General features: G+C 42.8%; 1 protein-coding gene across 3 annotated transcripts in view; it reads left to right on the top strand.

Moving 5' to 3' along the window:
- The window catches only part of LOC135503770 (carbonic anhydrase-related protein 10-like), a 374,242-nt gene that overhangs the window by 327,819 nt on the left and 31,029 nt on the right, over nt 1-15,394 (top strand). For all 3 annotated transcript variants that reach the window (XM_064921913.1, XM_064921915.1, XM_064921914.1), the window contains one exon: nt 8,004-8,189. In XM_064921913.1, coding sequence (XP_064777985.1) covers nt 8,004-8,189 — 186 coding nt within the window. The remainder of the gene's footprint in view (nt 1-8,003; nt 8,190-15,394) is intronic.

The raw sequence follows: 15,394 nt of genomic DNA on the forward strand, positions 1-15,394 counted from the left end.
TTTTGTCGGGCATTGTGGAAAACAGAGCACAATCCACCAACAGGAACCAGAGGTTTTACAACAAGCATGACACTGTATTGCCTCTGTCTAGATAAAACATTGAAAAATATGAAGGTGGATTTCCTCCAAAAATATTATAGACACGCCCTTACCATCAATCCATATTTAGGCAACAAATCATTTGCATTTCTTAACCATTTGATTGTATGACAGACAGTCTGATGCTGCGTTTTACATAAAACAATCACTTTAAAACAACAATATTCAGATTAGAGAACCACTGCAAGATTCCAGGCTGCATCACCTCTGGCCGTGACTGGGAGTCCCACAAGGCGGCACACAATTGGCCCAGCGTCGTCCGTGTTTCGCTGGGTTAGGCGGCCATTGTAAATAAGAAGACTTGCCTAGTTAAAGCCCTTTCGGAGCTGCCTTTACAAACACTTTTTTTTCAGCAGCCAATAATTTTCAGAATGGGTCTACGAAGAGTATACTACTCTCTGGGTTTTGGGAAATGTTCAGGCCCTGTATCAGTGAGTAAAAGTGGTACACAGATTAGTCATGCCACTGAGCATTAGCCACTGCATTGTGTTGTGGTTAAACCTTATTGAAATCCTCATTCTAAACGGAAGCTGTATCTAAGTATTGCTGTTCAGTTCTCTCATTGGGCTTAACGGTCGTGTTAATGGTTAAGAAAAGCGATAGCATTTATTATTGGAGGGAGCACTGCATCTCTGTCTACTGTGGTTTATGTACTCACACATATAGTAAAATGGCTTGGTAAATTAGCTCAATCATAGCATGGTTCTTTAAAGACGTGCATCAAAAACTTCCTAATGCTTTTCTCCTCTCATAATGTATTCTCACTGGCTGGTCGTTTTGGTTCTATTCTTTTTCATTCAGACACATTTCATTTGGACATGTTGTAACGGGGCTTTAAAGGGATCAGAGGCCTTTGTCACCAGTCTGTGTCGTTCCCAGGCACCACTTTGTTGCTCTAAGGGACGGGTTTTTTTTTGGTGGGTGTTGGAAACTCATTTGAGAAATCAGAGGATTCATCCCTGTCTCTTCTCTGCTATCCACGACGCTGCATGGTATTTAATTAATCACTAACCACGTTTCCATCCAAACATGTCATGTGGATGAATTACCTGATGCATGAAAAAAGGCACGACCGGGCTGATGGAAACATGAAATGCTGCTACAATTTTATAAATGCTAACAGACAATTTGTTCGTTCGACATGATGGGATCTTTTTGTGTCGGTAAAATTATCTATGCGAGACATGGCGGTGGAAACGCCTTTATGCGCAAATATTGATACAATAACCATCATATCGAAGTAGTGTTTTCTTGGTGGAAGGAGAGTCGGACCAAAATGTGGCGTGGTTATTTAGATACATCTTTAATGAAGATGAAACACGATCAATACAAAAACAATAAACGTAACGTGAAAACCGAAACAGCCTAAACTGGTGCAAACTAACACAGGAACAGGAACAATCACCCACAAAACCCAACACCAAACAGGCTACCTAAATATGGTTCCCAATCAGAGACAATGACTAACACCTGCCTCTGATTGAGAACCATATCAGGCCAGACATAGAAATAGACAAACAAGACATCCAACATAGAATGCCCACTCAGATCACACCCTGACCAAACAGAACATAGAAACATACAAAGTAAACTATGGTCAGGGTGTGACAAGTAGACGTGGAGTCGCGCAATGATATGTTGTTTGGTCATCCCACTACTTGAGAAAGCATGCATTTTATTTGGCTACAGATGCAATAAAACTTCACAGGGCGGTAAAAGTGAGCTTGATGCTCCTTTCAATAAATATTAAGGGTTTCATTCTGGTGACGTGATGATCGATGCTTTGCTGCCATTTGACAAATATAAATAATATCGCTCTTATCCATAATAGTTATAATAATTCTAATGAAGTGCATGCTTTCCTGACGGGTCATAGTGGTAGGACTACACAACAGTCTCCATTAAACACCCATATATAGATTGAAGAACCACTTCGGGTGTTTCAGAGTACTTTTTATTCTGTTTAAAAAACACTTTCTGCGTATCATAAAACGTACATTAGGTTTACATTCAAACACCCTCCAAATGTTGTAATATACATTTGGAGAAAAAAATAATAATTATGAGTGAATAACAATGAATAATTATTTACATATACATATTTATTAATAATAATAACAGTCAGGATGTTGTGTCAAATGGGGTAAATGCAGATGGACAAAAACCCTCTGGGCCCATTTCTGGAAGTGAAAATTATATTTTAGATGGTGTCGGCGTCATTTTATTTTCATATATTTTGGAGTAGAATGTCCTTTTAAGAAGTCACCAGAACTGAGCTTCTCTGTCCTTCTACATAACAATTATCCCAGGGAGGACCCCAGACCCACTAAGCAAGAGGACTGGATTTGGTCATACTTGTAGTTTAACACATGTACAAAAGTATACTCTTTCCCTGAAAGCACAATGGTCCTGATGTTCTTCCATGATCGTGTAGGTTAACTCCAGACAATCAGTCTGAGATCGACTTCAGTTTCAGTCATGGGATTGTTTTTGTTGTTTGAACCCTTGAGCTTTTATCGCTCTCCATAAATACATCTCAAACCGTGTCATTTAGTCCCACGTATTATGTTTTGACCTTGATGCAGCTCTCGCCACGGGAAACAAAAGCTTTTCCAGTCCCCAGCTGAAACCTCTCAACCCACTGGTCACACACTGGTTGAATGAACATTGTTCCCATGTCATTCCAACGCAATTACTTTGAACCAATGTGGAATAAACGCTGAATTGACGATGTTTCTGCCCAGTGGGAAACGGTCATTTTTTTCTACATGCATTTTCCTAACGATGCACTTGACATGTGTTTTACATGAACAACGATATGAATCCTAATACCATCATGCAATTATTGTAAGTCGCTTTGGATAAGAGCGTCTGATAAACAATGATTATGTAAATGTGGCATAAATGTAGGATTTAATATTCGAAACATCCCAGTCACCTTTATACATGCACCAGCAACATTAGTGTACTGTTATGTTCATCATGAAACAACGTATGGAATTGTCTAGTAATCATAATGTCAGACATATAGGATCATCTGCTTTCTATTTCACATATTGATCTGTGTGTTTATTAGACAGTTACTGTAATGCTTTTCATTCCATATTGTGACTGATGGTAATATGCTGGTAATACAGTATTAGGTCCCTAGACACACATAGAGTAATCTCCTTTATGACTTGTTTGCCTTGTGATCGTCTTTATCTGTTACAGGAGTACCAACACAGCTTAATTGGCTTTCGAGTCTCCCGCTTTTCTGTAGAAAACATCACTAAACGAAAGCATGTTAGGTTCTCTGATTGAACAAATCAAGCGATGTTGAGTAAGTGAAGGAGAGAGGAAGCTTGGGTGAAATAATAGTTTGACCTTTTTGAGGAACTTTGCAATTGACACTTTCACAGTGGATCCTTTTGGAAATGTATTGACGAAGACTCCCGTTTCTCCCATCTCTCTTTCAATTTATTTTATTTATTTCAATTTCAATTTAAGGGCTTTATTGGCATGGGAAACATATGTTAATATTGCCAAAGCAAGTGAACTAGATAATAAACAAAAGTGAAATAAACAATACAAATTAACAGTAAACATTGCACTTACAAAAGTTCCAAAAGAATAAAGGCATTACAAATGTCATATTATGTGCAAATAGTTCAAGTACAAAATGGAAAATAAATAAACATAAATATGGGTTGTATTTACAGTCGTGTTTGTTCTTCACTGGTTGCCCTTTTCTTGTGGCAACAAGTCACAAATCTTGCTGCTGTGACGGCACACTGTGGTATTTCACCCAATAGATATGGAAGTTTATCAAAATTGGATTTGTTTTTTCGAATTTTATGTGCATCTGTGTAATCTGAGGGAAATATGTCTCTCTAATATGGTCATACATTTGGCAAGAGATTAGGAAGTGCAGCTCAGTTTCCACCTCATTTTGTGGGCAGCGTGCATATGGCCTGTCTTCTCTTGAGAGCCTTGACTGTCCATGGCAGCCTTTCTCAATAGCAAGGCTATGCTCATTCTGTACATAGTCAAAGCTTTTGTTAAGTTTGTGTCAGTCACGGTGGTCAGGTATTGTGCCACTGTGTACTCTTTGTTTAGGGCCAAATAGCATTCTAGTTTGCTCAGTTTTTTGTTAATTCTTTCCAATGTGTCCAGTAATAATTATTATTTTTACTCAAGATTTGTTTGGGTCTAATTGTGTTGCTGTCTTGAGGGTCTGTGGGTTGTGTTTGGGTTTGTGAACAGAGCCACAGGAACAGCTTGCTTTGGACACTTCACCAGATTCATCTCTCTGTAGGTTATTGCTTCATTATGGAAGGTTGGATTTTGATAATGACCCCAGACCTCACAACCATAAAGGGAAATGGGTTCTATAACTGATTCAATATTTTTATCCAGATCTAAATTGGTTGTCGAATTTTATGTTCGTTTTGATGGCATATAAGGCGCTTCTTGCCTTGTCTCTCAGCTCGTTCACAGCTTTGTGGAAGTTACCTGTGGCGCTGATGTTTAGGCCAAGGTATGTATAGATTTTTGTGTGCTCTAGGGCAACAGTGTCTAGATGGAATTTGTATTTGTGGTCCTGGCAACAGGAATTTTTTTGCAACTGCTTTATTTTTGTCTTACTGGGATTTACTGTCAGGGCCCAGGTCTGACAGAATCTGTGCAGAATATCTAGGTGCTGCTGTAGGCCCACCTTGGTTGGGGATAGAAGCACCAGATCATCAGCAAATACATTTTACTTCTATCTATCGCTCTCCCTCTCACTGTGTGTGTCTCTCTCTCTGTATCTCTCTCTCTCCATCCCTGCGAGAGTGGTCTTCCTCCTCTCTACTCGCCTCCCCCCCTCCCCCTCCTCCCCTGCCCAGACAGTCACTCTCTTTATTGAGAAGAACTTGGCTGAAGTGTTATTATCATTATAATAAAATGAAATAGAAACTCTTCTCCTTCTTCAAAGCTGAGCAGGCATAAACAGGCTGGTTCCCGTGGCGATTAGATCTGTTGTCAGAGCAATGCAGGAAGTCATACATAAAATTGTCAAGTTAAGAAATGAAAGTGCAGCAAAGCATGTACTCGTGATTTTTAATTAATTCATTCAAATGACGCCGCGGCTGCGTGAGATGTGCAGTGGACTAGCTCAGTGGATTCTGTTGACGATGCCTGTGCCATGTTTCATCCTGGCATAATTCACAAAACACATTGCTGTACGGGATGTTGGAAAAGCTGTAGAAGTTAGCAACAATCCACAATGTTGCTGTCATATTCATGTATTTACTTGTAATGGTAGAAGAGTTGGTTTGGCTATCTTTAGCTGGACTTCAATTCCATATCTCTGTAAGTACCCATGAGACACAGATCTAGGATCAGTTTTCTACCCAAATCATAACCATTACCATAGAGGGATAAACGCAACACTGACCTTAAATCAGTGTGTAGAGAGTTTCTCATCATCCTCCTATCAACGCATCACTATGAGACAGATATCCATATCTGTCTCACTTCTCCCTCCTCGCCCAGCACAATACACACTACACACTACACACTACACAATAAACACTACACTTGCCTCTCCTTTTTACCCTGCTGCCTTTAGCCATTTACCCTACGATGGTCACTCAACCACAGGAACAGATATTGGATGGGAAAGAAACGTGTTATTGTGCAGTGTACTGGACCGTGTGTGAATACAGTGTACTAGATAGAAGCGTAACATTGGATGCGGTGTGAGGAGGCAAACCTTCTGGCTATTGAGTATTCAATCCCCTCCCGCCGTACAATGTCGTAAACAACATAATTATCTTCCAGGTGTGTAATCCAGGTGTGTAATCCAGGTGTGTAATCCAGGTGTTTAATCCAGGTGTGTAATCCAGGTGTTTAATCCAGGTGTGTAATCCAGGTGTGTAATGCAGGTGTTTAATCCAGGTGTGTAATCCAGGTGTGTAATCCAGGTGTTTAATCCAGGTGTGTAATCCAGGTGTGTAATCCAGGTGTTTAATCCAGGTGTGTAATCCAGGTGTTTAATCCAGGTGTTTAATCCAGGTGTGTAATCCAGGTGTGTAATCCAGGTGTGTAATCCAGGTGTTTAATCCAGGTGTGTAATCCAGGTATGTAGTCTTTGCATTGCTGCATCATTCCATCCTATTTGCCCTCCACGTTGCTCATTACCATAGTGATTCTTTATGAATTGAAAAAGCCACCCAATAACACATTGACCTCAGCCTTGGCCTCGTGCATAATGGTGAGCTGAGTAGGTGAGTTTCCTCAAGGGCTGCTGAGGTATCGCAGCTTTTCAGGGGTACTGCCGACAGCCCTGAGGTAACCGGGCCAGATTAGCGGAACTCCAAAGTGCCGCCTCACATTCGACAGCACTACCTTGTTTTTCTGTTGGCTCTCGATCCAACGCCCCCTTCACCTTCGTTCTCTTTCTCTCTAACTCGCACTCTTTCTATCCACTTTCAAATCATTGATTTTCTCTCAAATATTTATGATGTCTAGGCAGACTTCTTTCTCGTTGAATTTGGAGGGGGAACATAATTTTGAAGCCAAGTGGTAAAAGAGAAGGGATAGAGGGTGTACACACAGAGAAAAAGATAGAAACCTTTGAGCCCTTCAATGGCTCTTTAGAGTTCAGTTAAGGGTTCTTTCCTATTTTAGTGTTCATAAAAATCTAGGTGCGGAGGCTCATTAGAATATAGTGGGGCGTGGTTTGTTCATAGCTCTTTTTGTGCACTCTCACCGAGTGAGAGTGTCATTCCAGTTGGTCTAATGTGTTGGGTTATTGAATGTTATATAGGGCTATATCCAGTCATGGTGTTTTGTGGAAGACTTATGTTTGGCCTTGTGCCAATTGGGAACATTAAGTCTGTTAGTTGTTTTTCAGTTTTTGCTTCAGGGACTCTCAGCTGTTCTAGAGGTAGCTGACTAGATCCAACGTCAATTAACACAACCATAACACCAATGGAATTTTAACACTATAATATGGCTGACAAGAACAATTAACCCTGTGTTTCAGAAGGATCTATAAAGAACCGTTCAGATTCGATTCAGCAGAACCCTTTGTTGGTGCTATATAGAACCTTTTTTTAATGGTTCTTTATATAACATTACGAACGGGTTCTTTATAGCATGGTTCTTTATAGAACCTTCCAAAATAGGTTCTATGTAGCCCCAAAAGGGGTTCCGCTATGGTTACAAGCCAAATAACTTTCTGGTGCTCGTTAGAACCATAGTTTTGTTAGTGTGTCGGAGAAAGCAGAGGAGAGAGAAAACAGAAGATAAGAACTGTGGAAGCTCTCATGGAACCGTGCCTGGAATACCAACGGTTCACTTTGAAACTACTCCTGCATATAAATAACTAAACACATCCACTGATAAAGATCGGTATTCACAGCATTTCCCCTTAAAGCCTCTGATCCAGTGGATTTTGAGATGATTCCGACTGCCGCGGTCTTTGAAGGTGTCCTCTTCTTGTGTTCTGTGTTGTTATCGACCTCCTCCACTCTCATTCCACATTTCTTTTGTGTTTTGAAGTGTTGCTATTGCAGATAACATTGTCTCTCATACTTAGCACTTACAGGCATTGAGATTGTTCCTCAGCGAATCACAGAAGTGCCTGTGAATGCTGTAGATTAGATTGAGTTGTTGTGTTATGGGAACAATGAGAAGACATTGTTCCCATAACAGGCCTGTCTCTGAGACAGCAGTAAGCACATGCAGTACAAGAAATGGAACCACAAGGTTGTTGGTTCAAGTATTTGGGGGCAAACCACTGTTACCCTTCTGAACTTCTCTGTAAGCAGCTTCCCCTAAGGACTTGTCATGGGGGTCCTTTACAATGTGATGTTCAAACTTAGTTTATTAATCGAATACTGAATCTGATTGTTCTTTCTTGTTTCTTTCCTCAGGTGGGCGGGACCATGTACAACACGGGTCGCCACGTCTCACTGCGAATGGACAAGGAGCACCTGGTGAACATCTCCGGCGGACCAATGACGTACAGCCACCGCCTGGAGGAGATCCGGCTGCACTTCGGGAGCGAGGATGGACAGGGCTCTGAACACCTGCTCAATGGACAAGCCTTTTCAGGAGAGGTACTAGGGCAAGAGAACTCACTATCAGAACCAGAACTAGGTGCCAGAGTCTGGTGTAATAACACTCCTGCTCCAGAATCACACATGCCCCCTTGGCGACAAGGTTTTAAGCTTTGGCTCGGCCAACTGCCTACGCACTTTCTGTCCCTCTCTATCTATCTCCTGATCAGTACCTTCATCTCCCCTATCATAAAAACAATAAATATACGTAAGGGGATCAGATCTCCGATCTCCCTTTAAAAAAGTAGGATTGGAACCAGAATCAGGAGAATTAGATAGGATAGGATTTAGATGCGATCTAGCAGACAAGATCTGAATAAGCGGTGTGTTTTATAAAGGCTTCCAATCCTCTGAAGCCTTGATCATTTAGCTAACGACTGAGTCACTCACCACACGCTTGGCGCGGCGCTGCCATCCATCCCAGCCATAATAACAATAACCAATTTGTGGGCTAACAGAATAATTGCGGGCATGACAGGAAAAGTCATTCTATTATTATAATTTATTCTCACACTGAGCCTGGCGAAAATCCTAATAAAACAAGTGTTTATTGTCCACTGGGGCTCGGAGGGATGTGATCTGAGGGGGAAGTTGGCCTCTCTCTCCGCTCACTGTTTACCATGTTGTTGTTGCCTCGCTGTGGCGCCAGCGTCTCCACAGCTCCGAGGGATTTGTTTTGATTCCATGCGTTACTACGGAACAAAAGAAAACAGTAGATGCTGGCGGGACTTTGTATGGTTAGTGTTGTGTTTTAGGAGGTGTTTGGAGGAGAGAGAGAGAGAGGGGGCTCTGGAGAGATCTGAAAAGGAGCATTGGATGGTTGGTCGTTGTGATCCAAAAGGGCAATATTCTCTAACTGAAGTGTAGCAAGGGGAGGAAGAGACTGGAAGGCCTACTCAGTAGCAGTGTTGTAGAAAAAATGGTAATGGTGTGTGGTTAAAATTGGCTCACTCATCCCCTCTCCTCGCTGCCGTAAGTCTTTTCCAGGTTGCTGCTGTAAACAAGAGTATGTTCTTAGTCAACGTAGAGGATAAATAACTGAATAAATACATTAATTTGAACAGGTGTTATTCTAACAGAAGACAGTATGCTGTACATACATGGGTTTGAGTTAGCATGACGTGGTACCATAACACAGCAGTGGAATAAGTAAGTTCTACAAATGAAAACTCAAAGCAAGGGAGAGAGAGAGAGAGAGCTAGAGGGATAGAAAGAGGGAGGCGAGGAGAGGAAGGTTGCACAGATTCCCACATCTTATTCCTTCTGACGAGTTGCTCGCTTGCTATCCACAAAGACACCAATTACATACACCCCCCCCCACAAGCTACCCCTAACCCCCACCCACCCCCACCCACAAGCTACCCCTAACCCCCACCCCTCCCTCACAAGCTACCCCTATCTCCCACCCATCCCCACCCAAAAGCTACCACTAACCCCCACCCACCCCCACCCACAAGCTACCCCTAACTCCCCACCCACAAGCTACCCCTAACCCCCCACCCACAAGCTACCCCTAACCCCCCACCCCCACCCACAAGCTACCCCTAACCCCCCACCCACAAGCTACCCCTAACCCCCCACCCACAAGCTACCCCTAACCCCCACCCACAAGCTACCCCTAACCCCCACCCCCACCCACAAGCTACCCCTAACCCCCACCCACAAGCTACCCCTAACCCCCACCCACAAGCTACCCCTAACCCCCACCCCCCAACCACAAGCTACCCCTAACCCCCACCCACAAGCTACCCCTAACCCCCCCCCCCCCACAAGCTACCCCTAACCCCCCACCCCACCCACAAGCTACCCCTAACCCCACCCCCAAGCTACCCCTAACCACCCCACCCCCACCCACAAGCTACCCCTAACCCCCACCCCCCTAACCCCCACCCCCACCCGCCCATCCCTCCTGAAACCAAAAGCTATGACTTCAAGCTCCAACAGCAGGCTTCAAAGTGGAAATGGAAAGAATGTTGTGCGTGCGTCCTTGAAATGAGAACAAAGTGAGAAAATAATCCAACTTAAAAAGCAAAACCTTCTGTGGGAGAGAGGAGGGGTCGAGCTGAATAGAGGGATGAGAGATTTATTGCATTTACAGGCATTAACTCTCCAAATGTATGCATTTGTTTCGGGAAAATGGCGTAGGTTTGACTGGTGTTGGTTTTTTTGGGGGGAGGTCTACCGCTCTCAGATCCTATCTGTAAAAAGCCCCACACACCTCTGGGCTACTATTATGAATGTGCTGTTCTACTCTGTTTCCGTAGAGCGCCCTCACAGTCACTCCGGAAATGAAACACCTTGGACTTAATACATGCTAAGATATTCCAGGTGTTAGGACAAATCTGGTTTCTCGCATTTCGCTATAAGCTCTTGCACTTTAATTTTCCACCTCACTTGCAAGGTGTCGGAGACCTAGACTCAGTAGGGTGATAAGAAACAGCCTGACACAAAGTGTTGACAGTATAACATCAGCTTGTAGGCTAAAGGTGTATGTGAGGGGCTCTACACTGAGTGTACAAAACATTAAGAACACCTTCCTAATATTCAGTTGCACCCACCCAGTTGACCCCCCCCCAACCAATGTTTCTCCTCTGCCCATGCCCAGAAATATCAGCCTGTGCAGAGAAGCACGAGATTGATCTTCACTCAACTTCCTGGAATTTTCTCACTTAGTTTCCGTTTATTGTGGGAATTGTGATCGAATGGACACAATATTAACCACTTTCAATGCAACTGAAACAAAACAAACTGTGCAAGACAGGTTCATGTCAAGCCCTGCATGTTTTTTTTCTCCAAAATTCTCATAGAATGTAGGACTACATTGAAGACCACACATTGGTTGCTATTGTAGGCTGAATGATAGAACAGCTATGTTCCTGTTAAAATGTTAGGGGATGCATATGGTACTGTAAGGATACATTATGATCAAAAAGCCAGTAGCCTAAATGGCCACTGGTAAAGCTGTAACTTAAAGTGAGTACAGTCTCACTGTTGACAGTAAACACGTGCCAGAAGTTGCACAAGGGTGGCTGGCTACTTGAAGTATCTTAAATATGAAATATATTTTGATTTGTTTAACACTTTTTTGGTTACTACATGATTCCATATGTGTTATTTCATAGTTTTGATGTCTTCACTATTATTCTACAATGTAGAAAATCGTAAAAAATAAAGAAAAACCCTTGAATGAGTGCTAAAAGGTTTGACTGATAGTGTTTAAATTCAGCTGCTACCTGTTTGCCGACCGCAAGCAGAACATCCTCCAATTTAACTCCATTCTCAGGAACACACCTGAATCCATGCCATAAAGACAGTGTCTCCTCCGTACTAGGCTGCGAAGTTATCGTGCACACCACACCATTCAAACCCCAGGAAAATAAAACTCTGTCCTCTTCCTCCCTATCTTTGAAAAAAAAAACAGTGAGTACCGTTAAAATAATAGTGTGTTAACTTTACACCATAGAAAATACAAATTGAAAGAAAAGATCAAGGAAGAATCAAGAAAATAAGTAAGGACAGAGCCCTCCACACGGCCTCTCAACTACAAAATACTCCCAGCATGCACTGAGTGAGAGAGAGAGAGAGAACATCTTGTGGGAGGGAGGGAGGGAGGGAGGGAGGGAGGGAGGGAGGGAGGGAGGGAGGGAGGGAGGGTTTTCCAGAGGAGGAGGGAGGGGGGAGGGAGGGAGTTATTTCCAGAGGAAGAGGGAGGGGAGAGAGAGGGAGGGAGGGAGTCATTTCCAGAGGAGGGGGGGGGGGGAGAGGGAGGGGGAGAGAGGGAGGGAGGGAAGGAGGGGGAGAGTCATTTCCAGAGGAGGAGGGAGAGTCAGTTCCAGAGAATGATGAAGAGGGATGGGAGGGAGAGAGGGATGGAGGGGGGAGAGTCAGTTCCAAAGGAGGGGGGAGAGTCAGTTCCAAAGGAGGATGAAGAGGGAGGGGGAGAGTCATTTCCAGAGGAGGGAGGGGGAGAATCAGTAGATATGGGAGTTTATCAAAATTGGGTATGTTTTCAAATTCTTTGTGGATCTGTGTAATCTGAGGGAAATGTGTGTATCTAATATGGTCATACATTGGGCAGGAGGTTAGGAAGTGCAGCTCAGTTTCCACCTCATTTTGTGGGCAGTGTGCACATAGCCTGTCTTCTCTTGAGAGCCATGTCTGGCCTCTCTCAATAGCAAGGCTATGCTCACTGAGTCTGTACATAGTCAAAGATGTCCTTAAGTTTGGGTCAGTCTCGGTGGTCAGGTATTCTGCCACTGTGTAATCTCTGTTTAGGGCCAAATAGCATTCTAGTTTGCTCTGTTTTTTTGTTAATTCTTTCCAATGTGTCAAGTAATTAACTTTTTGTTTTCTCATGATTAGCTTGGGTCTAACTGTGTTGCTCTCCTAAGGCTCTGTGGGGTGTGGACCAGCTTGCTTAGGGGACTCTTCTCCGGGTTCATCTCTCTGTAGGTGATGGCTTTGTTATGGAAGGTTTGGGAATCGCTTCCTTTTAGGTGGTGGTAGAATTTATTGGCTCTTTTCTGGATTTTGATCATTAGTTCTGCTCTGCATGCATTATTTGTTGTTCTATGTTGTACATGGAGGATATTTTTGCAGAATTCTGCATGCAGAGTCTCAATTTGGTTTTTCTCCCATTTTGTGAAATCTTGGTTGCTGTGCGGACCCCAGACCTCACAACCATGAAGGGCAATGGGCTCTATGACTGGTTCAAGTATTTTTATCCAGATCCTAATTGGTATGTTGAATTTTATGTTCCTTTTGATAGCATAGAATGTCCTTCTTGCCTTGTCTCTCAGATCTTAAACAGCTTTGTGGAAGTTACCTGTGAAACTGATGTTTAGGCTGAGGTATGTATCGTTTTTTTGTGTGCTCTAGGGCAATGGTGTCTAGATGGAATTTATATTTGTGGTCCTGGCGAGTGGATCTTTTTTGGAACACCATTATTTTGGAATCTGTGCAGAATATCTAGGTGCTGCTGTAGGCCCTCCTTGCTTGGTGACAGAAGCACCAGATCATCAGCAAACAGCAGACATTTGACTTCAGATTCTAGTAGGGTGAGGCATTGTGCTGCAGAATTTTCTAGTGCCCGCACGAATTCGTTGATACAGTAGGGCAAAAAAGTATTTAGTCAGCCACCAATTTTCAAGTTCTCCCACTTAAAAAGATGAGAGAGGCCTGTAATTTTCATCATAGGTACACTTCAACTATGACAGACAAAATTAGGACAAAATCCAGAAAATCACATTGTAGGATTTTTTATGAATTTATTTGCAAATTAATGTGGAAAATAAGTATTTGGTCACCTACAAACAAGCAAGATTTCTGGCTCTCACAGACCTGTAACTTCTACTTTAAGAGGCTCCTCTGTCTTCCACTCGTTACCTGTATTAATGGCACCTGTTTGAACTTGTTATCAGTATAAAAGACACCTATCCACAACCTCAAACAGTCACACTCCAAACTCCACTATGGCCAAGACCAAAGAGCTGTCAAAGGACACCAGAAACAAAATTGTAGACCTGCACCAGGCTGGGAAGACTGAATCTGCAATAGTTAAGGAGCTTGGTTTGAAGAAATAAACTGTGGGAGCAATTATTAGGAAATGGAAGACATACAAGACCACTGATATTCTCCCTCGATCTGGGGCTCCACGCAAGATCTCACCCCGTGGGGTCAAAATGATCACAAGAACGGTGAGCAAAAATCCCAGAACCACACGGGGGGACCTAGTGAATGACCTGCAGAGAGCTGGGACCAAAGTAACAAAGCCTACCATCAGTAACACACTACGCCGCCAGGGACTCAAATCCTGCAGTGCCAGACGTGTCCCCCTGCTTAAGCCAGTACATGTCCAGGCCCGTCTGAAGTTTGCTAGAGAGCATTTGGATGATCCAGATGAAGATTTTGAGAATGTCATATGGTCAGGTAAATCCAAAATAGAACTTTTTGGTAAAAACTCAACTCGTCGTGTTTGGAGGACAAAGAATGCTGAGTTGCATCCAAAGAACACCATACCTACTGTGAAGCATGGGGGTTGAAACATCATGTTTTGGGGCTGTTTTTCTGCATAGGGACCAGGACGACTATCCGTGTAAAGGAAAGAATGAATGGGGCCATGTATCATGAGATTTTGAGTGAAAACCACCTTCCATCAGCAAGGACATTGAAGATGAAACGTGACAATGATCCCAAACACACCGCCCGGGGAACGGAGTGGCTTCGTAAGAAGCATTTCAAGATTCTGGAGTGGCCTAGCCAGTCTCCAGATCTCAACCCCATAGAAAATCTTTGGAGAGAGTTGAAAGTCCGTGTTGCCCAGCAACAGCCCCAAAACATCACTGCTCTAGGGGAGATCTGCATGGAGGAATGGGCCAAAATACAAGCAACAGTGTGTGAAAACCTTGTGAAGTCATTGCCAACGAAGGGTATATAACAAAGTATTGAGATAAACTTTTGTTATTGACCAAATACTTATTTTCCACCATAATTTGCAAATAAATTCATTAAAAATCCTACAATGTGATTTTCTGGATTTTGTTTCCTCATTTTGTCATTTTGTCATTTTGTCCTAATTTTGTCTGTCATAGTTGAAGTGTACCTATGATGAAAATTACAGGCCTCTCTCATCTTTTTAAGTGGGAGAACTTGAACAATTGGTGGCTGACTAAATACTTTTTTGAAGAGGGTGGGGCTTAAGCTGCATCCCTGTCTCACCCCACGGCCCTGTGGGAAGAAATGTGTATGTTTTTTGCCAATTTTAACCGCACACTTGTTGTTTGTGTACATGGATTTTCTAATGTCGTATGTTTTACCCCCAACATCACTTTCCATCCATTTGTATAGCAGACCCTCATGCCAAATTGAGTCAAAGGTTTTTTTGAAATCAACAAAGCATGAGAAGACTTTGCCTTTTTGTTTTTGTTTGTTTGGTTGTCAATTAGGGTGTGCAGGGTGAATACATGGTCTGCTGTATGGTCATTTGGTAAAAAGCCAATTTGAAATTTTCTCAGTACATTGTTTCCATTGAGGAAATGTACAAGTCTGCTGTTAATGATAATGCAGAGGTTGCTGTTGATGCATATCCCACGGTAGTTATTGGGGTCAAATGTGTCTCCACTTTTGTGGATTGGGGTGATCAGTCCTTGGTTCCAAATATTGGGGAAGATGCCAGAGCCAGGGATGATGTTAAAAAGTTTTAGTAC

Source organism: Oncorhynchus masou, chromosome 18, assembly GCF_036934945.1.
Source record: "Oncorhynchus masou masou isolate Uvic2021 chromosome 18, UVic_Omas_1.1, whole genome shotgun sequence".
Lineage (NCBI taxonomy): Eukaryota > Metazoa > Chordata > Actinopteri > Salmoniformes > Salmonidae > Oncorhynchus > Oncorhynchus masou.